This window comes from Accipiter gentilis, chromosome 22 (assembly GCF_929443795.1).
Source record: "Accipiter gentilis chromosome 22, bAccGen1.1, whole genome shotgun sequence".
Classification (NCBI taxonomy): Eukaryota; Metazoa; Chordata; class Aves; order Accipitriformes; family Accipitridae; genus Astur; species Astur gentilis.
Window position 1 is genome coordinate 7,395,137 of NC_064901.1, and position 19,201 is coordinate 7,414,337.

General features: G+C 36.1%; 1 protein-coding gene across 2 annotated transcripts in view; it reads right to left on the bottom strand.

The window, feature by feature from the left end:
* The window catches only part of AKAP6 (A-kinase anchoring protein 6), a 291,172-nt gene that overhangs the window by 144,348 nt on the left and 127,623 nt on the right, over window positions 1-19,201 (bottom strand). For both annotated transcript variants that reach the window (XM_049825778.1, XM_049825777.1), the window contains exons 6-7: window positions 5,989-6,085; window positions 4,556-4,719 (exon numbers count right to left, since the gene is read on the bottom strand). In XM_049825778.1, coding sequence (XP_049681735.1) covers window positions 4,556-4,719; window positions 5,989-6,085 — 261 coding nt within the window. The remainder of the gene's footprint in view (window positions 1-4,555; window positions 4,720-5,988; window positions 6,086-19,201) is intronic.

Genomic DNA, 19,201 nt, shown 5'->3' on the forward strand with positions numbered 1-19,201 from the left:
AACATGAGACACAGGATTGAATGCATGCGTCTGACCCTGAGTTTGTGCATGTGGAAGACAGAGGGACTGTAAGTTAAACAAATTCAGTTTGAGGTGTGAAGTTTTAAAAGTCCCCTGTGACTTAAGAAACTCCAGCAACCCAAGTAAAGTGGTCCCTCTAGCATATGCCATTACTGCCCTTTCACTAGAAGCAACTAACTCAAGGAGAAGAGAATGAAGGCCCATTACACATGCCATTTGACAATTTCAAAGCACTGACCACAACAATAATATATGCAATATTCCAATTGCATATATTGGACACTAGAAGCCCAGTTTTCAAAGTGGTTATGTAAGTAAAAAACCTAGATTCTGAAATCATGCTCTCTGTTATCTGTTGACAATATTTAAGACTATCCCAATAATAGACTTTCCCTTTTTTTAAATAACGGAAGACATCAGAAAAAATACTGGTGTGTTGGCTTTAATATTACAGTACATGCATCATACTGATGTCTGCAGATTAGAAATCTAGAGCTGATAAAAGACACTGAGAAAAAGCAAAATATCTACTCAAAAATATGATATTTCTCTGCACTGATCACAAAGATGCCAAAACACTTCATTTGTACATTCCTTTTGTATCAAAGTATTAATCTAAATGCTGTAGTCATAGCAGCATGATTGGATGGCCAGGACAAGTTACAAGTCTGAAGTAATAAAGAAAGGACTGTTACTGTTACTATTCTCTAACCTTTGCTCTGTCTTGTTGTCTATTTCACAAATTCATCCTCATATTAAAACACTGAGCAGGGTGTAATTGTTCTGGACTGCAGTGTTTAGTCCACCCACCAAATCTGAGACCAGTGTCACTATAAAACTGTCTGTCAAGGAGCGTTCCCAGAATCCCAAACTGTGGTAGATATTTAACAGCTTCACCAAGTTTTCATTTTTTTCATGAAAATCACTTTTCTGCGTACTGAAAACTGTTTGTTTAGAATGGCTTTAAAAACTGTAAGATTATGCACAACTGAGTGGGAGATGATCCTGGAGGTGTGGGATGCTTAATTACATATCAAGAAGAAATTACAGTGGTTTTCTTTTCTCTTTATAGAAAGGTTTGTTTAATCACTTCAAACTCTGTTATCCTGAGCCATCTACTATTTCTGTGATTTTAGGTTTACTTTATTAAACATATTTTTACCTCTTCTTCTAATATTCTTCAAATCCTTACTGCTTCTATCATTAACCCACTGACAGAAAAGTCCATTATAGAGTTAAGGCAATCTTCCCAAGAGTGCTTTTTTTCCTGAGCCAACTAAGTCAGTTCAATGTTCTAAACATTAGGCCCAATGCCTTAACCAGTTTCATGCTTATTTCTCTGAAGCTGGAATGGAAAAGTAGAAATGTTTTTCAGTAATATAGCAATTATTCTGGAAAGGAACATGTCCAGAAGTACAGACTACATATATATTTCTAGAGTACACCATTATTCTTTTAACCTACCAGCCTCTAGGTTCTGATGTTATGCTCTGAACTGTTACACAAAAAAAACCCCAAAACTTAATTCAAACATTTACTTGCAGAACAAATATACCCAGATCCAAAAATTATAGTAATGAACTAACTGTCTAAATGCATGCTGGGAGCAGAACTTAAAACTGACCCTAAGAATACTATTCCATACAATTTTCAGTGAAGGAGAATATCTGCTGTGGGCAACTGATATTAAGATTTTCATACTTTTCAAGGACATTAGTTACATGATTAACTTACAAGCTCTTCAGAAAGAAATGAACTCTTCCGCCAAACTGTGAGTTAGATAGATCAGGATAATATTCAGACAGTAACACTTACAGCCACTAGATAAGAAAGTACATCATGTTATTTTTCAATACCACTCTTTACTGTTTATTGAAAGCAATACTATTCCAGTAGGCCTTTCGTGATGGAGAAGAAATGGCCCAATTATAAAGAGATCAAGCAGTCTCAGACATCTCCAGAAAGTGAAAAAATGCAGGAGACACACATATATGCAAACATTCCTCCTATTTTCCAGATATTTTAGAATATTATTATTTCTATCAGGAGAAAACCCCTACTGTTAGCTAAGTGTCCTAAGATCCTGAAGGGAAGTCAGATGTATTGTATGCCATGTTTATACTCATAATGTTAGATCAGTACTTGTTGGAATGTATCATGGCAATTCTGAGATTTATTTTTAAACGTACTTCTGAATGGGCTAAGAAGGCAAAACCTTATATCCTTCAAGCTGAATACAGTCACCATTTGTTTATTTATAAAAATGATGGAATAATAGTGTTAGTAAATACTTACTTAAAGAAGAGATCTCATTGTTTTTCTAAGATTGTACAGAGAATGCAATACATTAGAAGAGCTTAGGCATCAGAAATATTTAAAGTCCTTTAAATCTTCTATAGCAATCACCATAAACCACTATGAAACTTATACAATAAAATGAAAAATTTCATAAGCAAAATCTGAATTCTTGAATACAAATGTTGACAAGGTATTTCTAGAGTGCAGAATGTCCCTCTCTCCCTTCCACTCTCCATTTCTTGCATAAAAGATGCCATAGCGCTATGAAAACATGTTTAAAAAGTCCTGAGGGAAAGGTTTCCCAGGGTCTTTGAAATTCCTTCTTTCCCTATTTCTTTACAGATTTCTAACACCAATACTGTTCCTGTAGTTTCTCAAACAAGGCAAAAAGAAAAATACCCTCTAGATATAATCTTTAGATTTCCTATTATACTTCTCAGGTTCCTTTTGGCTTCTGAAATAAATGCAAACTGAAATCTACAGTTATATTGCCAACTGTATTTTAATTTTAGTTAATATTTCAGCTCAAAGAAGTAGATGGTATTTGACTGCACTATTGCTCATACTTACAAGAGTCATATAGGAATGTGATTTAATGAATGAAATAACACAAAATTACTTTTTGTTTGGTCATTTTTTTGTCTACTTGTGTTTTTACTTAACTGTAGGCAAACAAAAATCATTCCTTCACGTTCTTATCTTTACGATAAAAAGCATGGGGCAATCTATATGAAAAATTTACTGCAACATAAACCATGCCTCCATTTCTCCCTTTTCAAGCAAATATTTGAATATAATTATTCCAAGCTAAGGATTCCATAATTTCCATAGCAAAATCAATCTGGATTTTAGAACATTTTTTATGTGATAATTTTGATTAAGCAGTTAGGCTTTTGGCCACGGATGAGTCAAGCTGTTCAGATATAGGGTCATATTATTGGTGGGGTAGAAACTTAACTTTGAGCTAGTCTGTTTACTTTAACAGACCTAACTATGAAACCAAGTGTTGCTGCACCACCTACTTCCTAAAGTAAGAGCTATGTGGCACAGGAGCATTTTCCACCATGCAAGTGATGGGGGATGTCAGTTCAAATTGTGTATCCTGCATATATGTCTTTTCCTGTATTTTTGTTTCACTGTTATCCTTGGCTCTTCCTCCACCATCTCTAAGATCATTCTTGCTATGTACAATTATGGTAAGAAAACACTAGAACATTTCATGTAATCCTCGCCAAGAGTAACTCTACAAACTACTCTCTAGGAAGCACTGAATATCAATGCAAAGAATTGTCTGGCGTCAGAATCTGGAAATCTACTCAGCACAACCATCTCTGTTATTTCTAGAAACAGGAATCTCGAATTTTTCTATAAATTTCAACCTGCTGCATGCCAAGATGTTAAGAGTTATTGGATTGCTCTGTGGCATATTCTTTGCTTAGAATGCATTGGAAAGAAACACTTTCCAATGCACCCTCCCCCAAACACCTTTGCTTACTACTGATGGTAATGAAAGGTCACAGACCCTATGCCAGAAGTTTCTATTGCGTGCACTGCTTGTACTAATTTGAATAAGCTTGGTTTGTATTGAAAATCCTCTTACAAATATTAAGTTTTGCAACTGGTAAGTACTATAGCCCTCTTTAATGATTAATATCCACAAAATGATGATAGGTGTCAATACCTTATTCTTAAAGTACTTGTATTCAACACATGCACTATTATGGAGGACTTAAACTCAGAGCAAAAAGATTTGTGAAAAGGCATATGACCTTCTTCCCACTACAATGGCCATCCCCTAATTAAGCAATGCATCTGATAGTCATTAACAGGAATGAGATAATGAATCACTTTCTCTCTTCTTTGTTAATTTGCTGTAACCAAGCGGCTAATGGATGTCAGAGCTGAGTGATTGCACTGATTATAGTGATTTATAGTTGCAACAAAACAATTTAAAACCATTCTGATTATTCATGTTAAAGATGCTTTATGTTTTGTTTACTAAATGTTTTATGTTCCCCCTCATGCCCCTCCACACACAATGAGACAGGTCTTCCTGGAAAACTTGAAAGTTCTAAGATTTTTTATTGTTTCAGTGTAAGGCATTTCATTTTGTTTATAAAAAAAAAGTTTACCCAGTAGAAATGAAAAGCCTTAGGGTGGAAAGAAAACTTCAGTGGTGCCTAGTTCAAAAGAAGACGGAAATAAGAGGAAATAAGGCAAACTTCAAGCCACTTACCTTAGGGCTCCCAGTCCCTTCCTCATTCTCTGCAGACACATCAGTAGCCAGTATCTCTGCTTTGATGATATCCAGAGCCCTAAGAATCCAGCTGTGTTGCCGTTTGATTTGCCTCTGTAGTTCCTTCCATTGACTTGCAATCATCTGCAGCATGTCCTTCAGTCCTTCTCCAAAATGAAGGGGAAAAAAGTAAAAGCTGTAAACTCAACTGCATCTTTAAATATTATTCTTTTTTCAAAGAATTAGCAGGAAATGTAAAAGAATAAATGCAACAAGGATTTTAATGTATTTTCTCAGCAATAAATCCAAACATTACTATTGTTCATACTGCAAAACAATGCTATAGGGTCAAAACGTTTCTTTTAGCCATCATGTTAAATTTTTATTATGTTTCAGCTGACAATTTCAAGAGGAAAATCCCACATAAACTGTGATTTCTAAGCAGTAGGGAATGCTACAGTAATCTCATCTTCTAATATCTAGTCTTTATCTCGAAACATTTTATAATCTTCCAAAGACATTTTTCTTACTTCCAACTCCTGTAAATATTTTCTGTAGTTTACACATTACCATTTTCTAAGTGTATGATGACATGCACTACCCTTCTCTGCTATGGCTTCTATACCTTTTTGGAACTATACAGAGAAGTCACTGATTTCCTATAGCTTTCACATTACACAGATCCATCTGATGCTGTGAAACAATAGAGGCACAATGTATAACATGATCAGAGAACAGTAGACCAAAGGATAACTTCAACTTGGATGAAAAGCATGCTAAGTAAGCCAAAATTAAGATGGCATTCCATAGCAGTATATGCTGATTAAAACCCCATTATCATACATGTCATGCAAACATCTAAAAATATAGGAGGTGGTGGGGATAGAGAAAGGGAAATCAGTATACCTTTCCCCCTCCTCTCAATTTAAGGCCTCTGCAGAAAAAGACAAGCCCAACCAAAGGAAAAAGGTATTTTTAATTTTAATCTATTCCTCATAAATATATTAAAGTCAATGTAAGAATTAGTTTAAGTGGCAAAATAAAGCCTTACCAATGCAATTACCCATGCAGAGTATGTAAAAATATATATATATTTGAAATCCTAATTCATTATCTTAATGTTATTTCCATAGCACCTACATCAAAGAATGTGTCAGTGTGAAGTTTTCAGTGATGTGATTTCAATTGAAACTCAGCTGAGCAGCAAGACCAAAATAAAATGAACAGACTATTTGCAGGCAGTATTTCATTTTATAAGTATCACTGCATTGTATGCAGTATATGAAACATTTATAAATCTTGAAGGTCAATCTGATAATGTAAATATTAATAATACATAAGGAAGTGAATATATGCAGTAATTTACAGCAATGCTTCTTCATTCTTTAATAGTCTGGAGACATAAAGACTTGCAATATTTCAGAAGGATTTACCTGATTTGTGAGATACAATAAGCTCAAGAAGTTGACGTCCTTCTTCTACCACTGCTTCTTTTAAAGCACAGTGGCTATCGACATTCAACTTAAAACTCTGCAAAAAAAAAAAGAGAAGAAAAAAAAAGAGAGAAAAACCCCTCAGTATCAGACATTGGAGAAGCAGTATCATAAAACACATGTACAAAATTATTTGCTGCTTTTTATCAAGAACCACATCCCCTTTTACCCAATAGCCAAACTAATTTGCGATACTAAAAGCTATTGATATTTTGGATCTGGGCTCAAAATGTTTCCATTAGATCAGCAAAGTACATCTGTGTTGAAACAGCTGACAAATCTAGAAATTCATTAGGTTTTATGAAAAGTCACAACCCGTAGGCTATATCTGGAGTAACAGTGTTCTATAAAATACACTAAATTTATGCCACCACATATGAGCTCTGGTTTTTTCAGATTTCTTTGAAATGTTGGTGATAGCACTATTTATGAAACCATAAAAAAATTACAGCATTGAATATATTGGCCTTATGTGCACTCATACAAATCTATTAATATTGTGTTTCTGAGTTAACTCTCATATCCGTTTTCAAAGAACAAATTAGACTGCTTTAGATCTCTGCATTCTTAATTTGCAAAGCAAGTATTTTTCATCCTTTTTTTCACTAATATTTTTACTAGTTTACAAAGGATCTCTGCTTTAACAGTGATTAAAATATTTTGTTTCTTTTTTAATGTATTTTTTTATTTTTACAAAATGCATTAAAATCTAGTAATAGAGAGAGGAACTGGAAACATGATCTACATGTTATGCCATTTCATATACCACTGATAAGGTTGATAAATTTGTGAATTATTTACTAGAGCTTCTCCCTCATACTTGTGTGTAAGAAAGAGAAACAAAATACAATAAAGAAAGGGGTACTTGCTGTATTTAATCATAAATCATGTGCAGCCCTGAACACACACATGCAACTCTTGTTCGCTTTGAAATGTCTATGGAATGAATGAAAACAATATTTGACCCCTTGGAAGAAAAGAGTTTTGGCTTCTCTTGGGAATGAGTTAACTGGCAGAGATGAAAGGAGACTTTGCAAGTGCACATTTGTAGCTTCTGGTTTTTATAAAATAAATGTATACTTCTGCAAATACGAGTGACCATGCTAGTACTGAAGTAGCAGACACCACAAAATACTCAAAAGCCCTAATTTCTTAGGGAAATGACCATTTCCTTCTTTTCCCAACTCCTGTAGTCATGTTGATTGGCGTAGCAGAAAATAATATTGCCAGAACTGTAATAAAATTATGTTCTTTTACTGTATTTGTCATGGTTGATAGAGGCATGTTGCTCAGACAGACTCTTAACAGCCTTTCAGGCAGCAGTGTACCTGACAGTTAGTGACAGAATGTTTTTGAGAATTCTCCATTCAAATAAAGAGCAATAAACAGGAATTTTGCTACCTACAGCATTTTGTCTAGCCCAATTTTCCTTGTACGGGCATCCGAATATAGTGTTTTGTACCAGCTGTTGAACAACTGGGTCAGCCAAGAGAAGTTAAAAAGGAAAAAGGATGCCTAGTTTATGTCTGGCCCTTTCTTAAATCTAGACTTTTATGAACCCAAATCTAGAAGTTCTTTTTCCTTCATAAGTGCACGTCTGAACAAGCACTGACAATATTTAATTTACTGTTTACTTAAAACAGGCTTGTACTGAATAGTTTGTAATCATGCACTTCACAGGAAATGCACTATGCGTGTGCCACACACAGCAAAAGAGAACCTAAAGGACCTCAGAGTAGGTTGTGTAATTTCATATAATTGAAGTTGAGTATAGATGCAGCTGGATGTGGCAGCGTCTTGAGATGATGTGGATGTGTTTGATAGGAAAATTGGAAAAGATGAGGTATTCTTTTTCATTAGAAAAAAAAAAAAGACTTGCTGTCCTAGAAAAGATTCATTTAACATAACGCACCAGATACTACAATACAGCTTGATTTTCAGGTGCACCTATTAACCAGTAATAATGTTAAACTGAAGAAGCAAAATATGATGAATAAAGATGGGGCAAAACTTTTGAGTTTTGACTAGCAATATTCTCCTTGTGCAAAATTCTGATTTTATGGATAAATTATGCATGGCACGAATACCGTGAACATACATGAAATTTAGCAGAAATAAATTCTTATCAGCACAGAGGCATCAAAAGGTGGGAACCATTCATATAAGAATACATACAAACAGAAGTGAAGGAAATTGTCAGTTGATGTAATGAAGTATGAGTTTTGGCTTTAGAATTACATATGCATATATAATTTCTTATGGGTGGTAATTTCCTAAGGAAAAGGAACAAATGGACAAAGAACACTGGAAAGAATAGCCCTCAATCAGTGCATTAGTGCTCGTGGTTCCTCATACCTGCAGAGCTGAAAATGTGACACATGAAAAAAGCAGACAGAGTTGAAGATGTAACATTACATGTATATGCAATGGAGAGAGGTGAATTTGCACAGCTAAAGGTAAAATCAGACCAATATTTGGAATGGAGGAGGACCTTCAAACACAGAGGTCCTCTCCCATCCTGGATATTTCCCATTCCCAACTCTTTACTTATGGCATTTGGAAAATTGTAACTCTAACAGTGTGTGACCCAGGTACTCTGCTCCCCTCCTCCTCTGATCTTGCCTGATAATGAATGGAGCCTTTGTGTCTGAAGAGAGGAAAGGAGAAGAGGAGGGAAGTCAATTAATCAAAGCCATTTTTCCAGACACATTCGCAGCTATGGTGCAGTCTAAATATCACACATGAGCACATATACATTATGGAAAAAGCATGTGCATTGGCCTGACAGCAGCTTTTTAAACAACACATTAATGTCATCCCTAGCATTGCATTGTATATGATGTAGTTTACAAGCTGCAACAAGCAAAATTTCCTTATGAAGTTCTCTGCACTTTTCCCAGTCACCATGCACCTATATTATAAACATCAACTATTCTTATTTAGCAAGAAAGGAAAAGTGAGGCAAGAATCATGCAGTTTTATTAAAGCTACAGAACTGTAAATAAACAGGAATAAAGACTCCAAAAGCGTAAGAACAAAGTCCCAGGAGTGCTATCTTCTGTCAACTGCACGTGGCGAAGGAACCCAGCCTTCACAAAATGAAGCTGTCCCCTGACTTTTAGGAAACTGATTGATCCATTGGACAACAGTGCAGAACCTCCATGTGGAAAAAAGCAGCACCTCCTGATCTATACTGGGCTCTGAACACACTGAAAATAAGAAAGCGCTTTTCCAGAATATAATAATCTCTCCCTCTCTGGTTATTTGTCTGTACAATTGGGGATGAGAAAAACTATTTGAAAGAATATTTATTTGAAGTTCCTCTGAGGATTTATTTTATGGCTGTAGACACTTAAATTTAGGAAACTTCTACTGAGAAGGTATCCTACAGTATGTACAAATCAAGCTCTGATATGCAATCTTTCACTGTTTTGCAACCCTCTGTTCTTAGCAAATCCTTGTAATTTGCTAAACCACAATCTGCATCTTGACCTATTCATATCTGCAGTAAGGACAGTCAGCTATTAAATATTTTTGTTTCCAGGGGCACACAGATTTTGTACAAGTATGTATTTTTTTTAAGTCATGATCTGTCCAACTATTTCCAGTATACTTTGTGTTTCTGAAACACAAATAAGCAACTAGGTATCATGTGAACCTACAATGAATACATAAATATAGCTTAGTTCAAATGACACAGCAGTTTACACCTGTTGACAGGTTAAAATACTGTATTGAAAGAAATATTTTAATTTTCTCAGTCAATCATACTTTTAGCACGTGTGGTGTACTGGGGTACCCTGAGACATAATTTTCTTGAGGTTCATTTTTCATGTGTTTAAATACCTTTGAGAAATATATCACTGCTTCTAGGGCATTTATTTTTTAGAGCAATGGTACAAACAATTAAAATTACCTAAGTGACCTATGATTTTAGAATTTGAAATAGAAAGCTTAATTTAAAATTTCCTAATAGTCATTTGCATTTTTGGAGAAAACAATTTTACTAAAAATATGGATTTCTATATTTTGGTACAGTTGAATGTGTATTTTGGCTAAGATTGTAGTATTTTTAATTATAATACTGTGACAGATATAATTCAATTGTGAAATTTAGAGTCATGGGAACAGTTTCTAGTAGAAAAGAAATGGGATTCTTTGACTGAGACAATCCTGAAAGGATAACCAAACTACCACAAATATTATCAGCAATGTTATGTTTTGGGTAGGAAGACAGTTTCAACACACAGTAAAGTTCTAAGCAAATGGAGCAACAAACGTGTCATTTATTAAATATATGCTATATACCAATAATCTCCAAGAAAAAAAAAAAATAAAGTTGAAAATTCAATTTTAATTTTTTTTAAATTACCACATTTCATTTGTCTTAAAGGGAATATGACTTAGAACTGTTCCTGAAAATTTATTCTCATATTCTTAACATAGAGTTACTTTTGCAACTGTATTGGTCCTGGCACAGTTACCTCCCAATAGCTTGCTATGACAAAATACCAAGCTATCAAGTACTGAATTCAACTTTTAGTTCTGGAAATGTAGCTGTCAATATTTTTCTTTTTTTTTTTTTTCTCTTGAGGAGTTCTGACTGCACAGAAGGTCTCCGTTTGGTCACTGCCTAGTATTTACGTACTCAAGTTAATAACCTAATAAGCCATGTAATAATGTAGTGGTATTTTCATACTCCTGAACACCACCTACCAATGACATTCAGTAAATCAGAAAAATAACTACCATGTAAGCTGCCCTTATACTAACATGGAATATATTTAGCATTCTAGTGACATAATACTAAATACATAATTAATTGGTCAATGGTTATATAAAATGGATATTCATATGCAATTTGTACCTGGAAAAAGATCCTATCTTCTACAAAATAGTGCATTTCACACATTACTTCTACAAATATATCATCAAACTATTTGACTTTGTAACAATTGGGAAATATCTTCTTTTGGAAAGCCTCACATTTTTCATCAGGGATATAAAGCCTACTTAGTATTAGAAGTCTCTAGGATATGTTTTCCTGGGAATTAAATGTTACACATGAGATGGTTCCAGTCAGTGTCTCCTTTGTTCATGCTTTCCATAAAACCTAGATGACTATAAAGAATTTTTTATTTTCTTCTTTTCTTTTAAGCTGTATTTCTATCTGAGTGACACTCCACCTGTTAAACAGAACACAAGCACTATGGAAATGCTTTATGCAGCTCCATAGTCAAGTTTGATTTTTACCACAATAGCAGGGATTCTACCTTTGCTTTTTGAGGAGAACATGGTGAATCCTCCTCTGAAGCTGCAGCACCCACTAAAGGTCTTTTTCTTCTGTTCCTGAGACTGAGAACATACACTCCCTAAAGCAGTGATGGCCAAGGGGCCAATTATCACCAACTGCGAAGAAAATCTCTAATACCTAATACAATATGACTGTCATTTTCCTTAGATGAACCACACATTATTTCCTTCTGTAACCAATGGGAGCTGGTAGATATTTTTTAATATTGAATAGCTTGTGGAAAGAAGATACGGTCTTCTACCCCCTGCCACAATGAGAAAGCTTTAAAAGAATAATTTCTTGGGTTTCTCTGGGGGTCATTCCTTCCACTGGCATCGTAGGCAAACAAAAATGGGCAAAAAACCCAATATCACTGTCTATGTTGATTCAGAATATCAGATTATGCCTAGAATGCCTTTAAAATTGACATAAATCTGATCTGGGAACCTCACTACTGAGAATCCCATAATCACCATCTCATGCTGGCACTGTGCCACTGTAGATGTAGATCAGATGTAAGACGGTTTGACTGCTCAGACAATTTCTTTGTGTAAGTTTATCATTCATTGAAACATAATATTAACTGAACATTCTGAGTTCAAAATGTTTAGTAATGAGATAATTATAGCAACCCCAGGAATGATTTTACCTTCTGATCACTGATATGCATTCTTCACCTTTCACTTGATCTGAATGTACTTTTTGCCTGGGCGGACCAAGCACATCTATGAAGAGACAAACTGGTGGGAGTTTAGTGAAGGGCAAATAAAATATGTTTAAAAGTGGAAATGGTAGAAGATTATAAGAAATAAACAAGACTGACTAAATGATGATTATGTGAAAGGGCCATCATTATCTACTTATATTCCATGAATCTGAACACCAAGCAGAAAGAAGACTTATTAGCATAGAACAGTATCAGAGGGTATAGTAGAGGGGACTAATGGAATTAAATTAAGAAAAAGAAAAATTAAGATAAATACCAGTGAAATTTCCCCCAAAAGTCAGATCTATTAGATTGTGTAATACTCTCCTAAAGGAAACAGCGAAAGCCCTGATCCCTTGAGACCTTTAAATCTAGACTGGATAAAAATGTTGGAGTAAGGACTGCAATGTAATGGGCTGACAGAGCAGTAGCCTAGGTCTTTCCCATGCCACAGAATTTGTGACAGGCCAGAAAAACTAAATACAAAAGGGCAGGCTCTACCCCAGTAGTCCTACAGCAATTCATACTTTTGTAAAACCACCTCACCCCTTTCTTCTCTGTCACAGCTTCTGCCATTCCAGTATTAGGCAATCAATGGTTTTCCCTTCGTTACCTCTTAAACATAAATAGTACAATCTTCCTCACATTAAAAACTTTAGGTCCCCCAATTTCTGTTTCTCATTCCTCATTGTGTTTGTCATCTCTTAGGTAATTTAGCCAAGTTTTGAATGCATAATTTTAGATGTGGAGGAAGAGGATAGTTAGCCCAACTCTCCAGGAAGCCTATTTTGCAGATTTAGTTTAGAAGGCATAGAGGCTATTTTTGCAGATATTTTGTATTTCAAACTCACATAAATTCTTCTGCTGCCAACTCTAATTTCTTTTTTGTATTTCACTACATAAATTTCTCTTTGCTTTTGTCTGTCTAAATATTTTACATTGTTAAAAAAAAAAGTTAACGTGAGGCTTCCTAAATTGAATCTCAATACATTTATTATCAAGAGACAATGAGGGATGGAAGAACACAGGCAGGAAAGCACACAGGCAAAATGGCTACACAATGAAACAATTGCTAAGTTGCCATAAGCATGGTGAACTGCACATCCAGTTCACCATACATAACTGTCCTTGATCATTTCTTGTTCTCTTGAGATACTCAGGAAATAAACTGCAGAAGTCACAGTCTTCTGACTCCTTTTTCTACCAAGATGACATTTGTCTGGCTGATCTTACATGTTTCTACATACACTTCTTCCACCCAGAGAGCCCCCATGCCCTAAAATATGTAAAAGTTGTATTGTCCTACCACGTTGTCATGGCAGAAAAAAGCCAACCAAGAGAAAAGAGCTTTCCAACCCAAAGATAAATTCATGGGGCATTGCAGCCTTGGCAAATATGGAGTTACTAAGGGAGAAAAAACATATACATATGTAATATTTAAATATCAATTTACTAACTTACAGAACAAAAAGCATTCACTGGCACTAAACAACAGTATGTAGTTTTAGAACAATCCTTGAAGGATTTTAGTTCTATTAAAATTTCAGAGGAATATGAGGGAGATGTAATTTGTTTTTTATCTATGTACAGATATAAGGTTTTATGCAATTTAAAAGTGAACTAAAATGCCTTCTTAGCAAAAACTATGTACATTTGGGGTGGTACCAAAGAGAAGAAAAGGAGTCCTGGGAAGGTTTGAATCAACCAAAAAACAAAGTAAATGCAATATCTCTTTTTTCTTCACAGCAGTACAAGGTTAGGTATCTACAAATTTGGAAGACAGATCTAGAAAAAAGTAGCACTTTTAACAGTATTCCAGTCATTCAGTCTCCAGGAAAATTAAGAAATTATTGCCTATGCTATATGCTTGCTACAAAATAAACCTCCTGAGTGGGACTGTGTGGTAATGGCTGCTAGCAACAGTATCAGAGGACAGTAAATGGACAGTCCCTTCCTTCACTAAAAACACACGTAGTAATAACAGATCTCCATCACAACAGATCTCCTACTTCTGTGATGCTGGGAGCATAAACATGGCCCACTCCTCCTTACAAAGGAAAGATATGTGTCAGCTCTTCCTCACTGCATGACCTTATGGGAAACAAGCGTAGTCCAAGTGAAGTATTTCTGTATTGGTCAGGACAACAATACTGTGATTAGCAGGATATATACCTGGATTTTCTGATATATACCTGATTTTTCTCTTATTTAGTCACCAAAAAAGATGCTGAAATTCAAAAGAACAGTCCAAACAGTTTAGAAACCTCTATTTTTCCACTGCCAGCAACTGTACACTCTCTGGCTCCAGACTATAACACAGGTACAGCCAAATATATTAAATGACAGCAATATTTCCTTTTGATGTACTCAGGCACTTTAACTCAAGGAACAGAAAAACTTACATAGAGGGTATTGGGTTTACAGATTTTCAAAGCTGAATAATACTCACAACTGATAATATACATGCATTCCCTTTGTTTAACATTGATGTCTTACTTCCTATTGAGTCCTTTTATTTGCCTGTGTTATTTGAAATCTGCTGTATTTAGTCTATATCTCTGATTAGCATGTTCTGCAGACTTGCTTCCTATATAAAAGGACATACATTCAGGAACCCATGCATACCCAAAATACCTTTCAAGATAACAGCATAAAATTCAGAAATTCAAACTAGCAATAGGCTGAACAGATTCAAACCAAAGTCTTTAGAGAAGCAAGAGATTAGTCCACTCAAGGTGCTCAGACCTTTTAGCACCATCATCCTGCAGATACTGTTGTATATTTTGAGGAAAAAAATCTCTAAATTGGCTGCCATGGACATTGGAAATGCCCATATAGGAAAGGTACAGTATATACCTTAGCCATATCAGAGGCTTTAATACCTTTAATAAAATTACTGTTACCACTGCTACCACAAAGACAGCCAGTAGATTAGCCCAAGACATGTGTATTTAACCTTACTTTCAATGGAAACAGGTATTTAATACTTCTCTAAAGTGACATTTTTCAGAAAATGAGATTTTCCAAGGAGATGAGCAGACTCGTTACAAACAGATGATCAGTTATCATGAGATATCACAGAAGCAACATTACTTCACCAATACAATTTCTTAAACGTGAAAATACAATCTATTTTCTGTATGAAAGCATTTGATGTTTACAGCTAAGAAAGTGCTGAGCTATGATGTGGCCAGAAACATTTATACTGGACACAGGAAAATTCTTATTTCATTTCTCTTTAGATAATAAAACTCTCAAAACTCCCATATCTTAAGAAGAATTTGGTTTTGGAATGGAGATGACATCTAAACTTCCTATACAGCAGAGAAGTAAATGCTAGTGTGAATCAACCTGTATAATTTGTTTTGAAATACTAGTGATACTTTCTCTATGATATTTTTAAGACTGTAGCATGTAAACATCGTGACTGAGGAGGTTAATATAATGGAACAATTCTGGGCTAAAAAGCACTTTCACGTGGCACAAGCTTGCAATGACATTGAGGTAAAAATTACAGACAGGGATCACACGATTTATTAGAAAACCAAGACATTCTGATTCATGGAAATGATCATTTAGCATATCCGAACAACACTGTAATGCAATGACTCCATGCAATCCTAGCCATTTGTACTTTCTACAGAACAATATTTGCTATTTTAGTTTCAACTAAACAGAACGTATATTTTTGCCTAAAAACCCCCAAATACCAACAAACAAATAACCCTGGTGTGAACAATTAATTCTTTTCGAGGAGGCCATCCTCCTCCATTCTTTCCATGAGTGACAAACAATTCCTCTTTGTGCTATCTGGAGAAACAGGAAACTAGCAGCTGCCATCTTTTCTAAGGATATCTTATATACACAGTGAGAGTAAAGTGAAACACTGCAAGCAGCCCTGCAGAGAAGGACTTGGGGGTACCAGTGGATGAAAAGTTGATCATGAGCCGACAATGTGCGCTTGCAGCCCAGAAAGCCAACTGTATCCTGGGCTGCATCAAAAGCAGCGTGGCCAGCAGGTCGAGGGAGGGGATTCTACCCCTCTGCTCCGCTCTGGTGAGACCCCACCTGCAGTACTGCATCCAGCTCTGGAGTCCTCAGCACAGGAAAGACATGGACCTGTTGGAGCGGGTCCAGAGGAGGGCCACAAAGATGATCAGAGGGCTATAACACCTCTCCTATAAGGAAAGGCTGAGAGAGTTTGGTTTGTTCAGCCTGGAGAAGAGAAGGCTCCAGGGAGACCTTATTGGGGCCTTTTGGTACTTAAAGGGGGCTTATAAGAAAGATGGGTACAGACTTTTTAGCAGGGCCTGTTGCGATAGGACAAGGGGTAATGGTTTTAAACTGAAAGAGGGTAGATTCAGACTAGATATAAGGAAGAAATCTTTTACACTGAGGGTGGTGAAACACTGGAGCAGGTTGCCCAGAGAGGTGGCAGATGCCCCATCCCTGGAAACATTCAAGATCAGGTTGGACGGGGCTCTGATCTAGTTGAAGATGTCCCTGCTTACCGCAGGGGGGTTGGACTAGGTGACCTTTAAAGGTCCCTTCCAAGCCAAACCATTCTGTGATTCTATGATTTGCTGTCCTCCAAATGACAAACCTAAATGTTGGCAGATTACATCCACGGTCTTAGTCAAAAGGGCAAAAGGCAACAGAAACTTTGAAAGAAAGTACATCATCATGGGAACTTCTGACCATTCTTTAGCTGGTTTTGAAGAAAAAATGCAAAATCTATTATTACTCTCTCTCCCTATATATATATATATACACACATATATATCTTCTACATTCCCTGTACTCAATATTTCATCTCCACTGAAAAATACTGTTTGTCAACACCTACTAATAATGCAAGAAGGATTTTAAAAGTTCCATGAAATAAGTTTAGAATAAGGTATTTTTCATTTGTAGTTTTCCATTTAAAAGTCTTGTATTACCTAGCTCTTAAGGATGACACTACAGACAGAAATGGCTTTGGCCAAAAGACCCGAGAGCACGCCACAGTAAGGTGAGCAACTAGTTGTGCAGCAACAAGAAAATAGAGTATTGTTAACAATAAAGGGAATAGTTAAGACTACAGAATTAAAAGTCCCAGGACTCGGCACCTAGACCTTTTCCTCAGTGGTTCTTCACATTTACTCAGTTGCTAGCTTACTTCTTTACTGTGCTAAAACAATGTATCTTTTTGGGTCAGGGATAAAGAGTGGTAAAATGTCCATTTTAGCAAACTAAAATGGTCAAGAGCAACATGGTGGATTCTTGTTTGTTGAGCTGGTAAGAAAGTCTCTTTGGTTTCACAAGCACAGTAGTACCATCTAGACAGATGCTTTTAGCTCATAAGCTGCCTTCAGGATACTGTTTTTGATGAGAACTGATTTGCATACCACCAAGTCTATGCTTAGAGTCTGCTAGTAGCTGATTTTGATCAGGGTGCCAATGGGCAAGAATCAGCATAATGGAAAAGAAGAGCTACAAAAGATAAAGCGAATCAGAAACCATTTTCAGAAGTTCCTTTTTGGTAAGGTCAATGAAGCTATCTTTTCATTAGGAAGTGATTTGAGCCTAATTGTTCACAAAATTCAAAACCTGACTCACTTTTTTCTCTAGTAGAGCTGACTGAGGCCTTTGTGGCAAAGTAGACTTGTGTTGAAAAACACCCCTGTTTTATGAAAACATATTAGTGTTTTCAACACCTGCTGGCTTGGGTGGCTGCCTGCAGGGGTGCCAGAAGTTCAAGTGGTGGCAGCTCCATGTCAGCCCTCCCATACGAATGGGAAGCACACAGCTCCCAAATCAGTTTCACCAATGTTACTCAGTTGCAAAGACCCGTAAAATTGAAAGAATAATTTCAGTCACTATTGCAGGGGTCTCTAAGAGCATTTTCATTGATAGCTGTGTGCTTTGGTGTTATCTAAAATGAAGCATATTGCAACTTTTGTTCTGCAGAAAATCGGGGAACTGCATTTTAAAATTTGCAAGAAAACTGTCCTCCAAGCTGAGGATTGTCTATTTTGGCACACATTCCAGATGCAGGCTAACTTTCAGTTTGTAGGAAAAATTCACACTCTATACCAAACTGTATGGTTACTCATCATGGCAAAATCTATGGAGTTTAAGTTGTAACTGTGATTTAAGAATGAAACTCCAATTTGTCCTACAGTTTATAATTGTGGTGTATTTGTGTATCAGGGCTATGCTGGTGTGCACACACAGTGCATTTAGTCATGAATTCCCTGGGTGGCCCAGGAACTCCCTAGCTAGTCTCTGTACAGACGAGATAATGGGCTGATCGGGAACAACAGACCAACTTCAGGAGAGGCTGCCTTCTACCTTCACAACAAAGTGCTTCACTAATTATTTCAGGAGCTGTCCAGGTGGGACCTTCAGACAGTCACAGAGATGCCTGCAGGCAGCTCTTGCTGGGCCAAGAGCAATAGACAGACACTACTCATATTCTTCAAAGTGCTGATTAACATCCTGGGTGGACATCTTGCCAGACCAGCTATAAGAATTAACTAGAACAGTTTGGGGAGTTCTACCAATTTAAGCTGAAGGTGTCATGCAGGGATGGTTGTAATGGAGACTTGCACTGCCATCTTGTTCAAGAGATTTGACTCCTCATGTGAGCATTATCTTACGCAAAGTTTCTAATAAGTTGATATTGTAGGTTTCTTGTGGTGTGGGGTTTTGTGGGGTTTTTTAATAAACACTCTCTTTAAGCGTCTGTGCCACAGATATTTTTTCTCAAAATATCAAAGATGTAGAAAAGCAAGGCTGAGTGAGAAGAGACTTTAAAATTCAATCCTTTATCAACAATTTACATTAGGACCCTAAAATGACAGTCAAGAACTTTACATACTGAAAAATTTGGAGGATGTTCACAACCTTGTCCTTGTCTCCTCTGCAAGACTTTTCCCAGACAATAATGAGAACGAGAACAAGTACATTTTTCTGTTTTCCTGCTCCCATATTTTCTTTTCTTAGATTTTGACAGCAGAGATTTAATTCATGAATGCAAAATATTCTCTCTTTATGGCACTAATTTTGTTATTGCAACAAACATGTTTCCAAGAAAACAATATCACAGGTGGTGAAATTGATAATTTGTGCCAAAGGCTAAGGCCTTGTCTCTACTAATAAAAATAAAAATA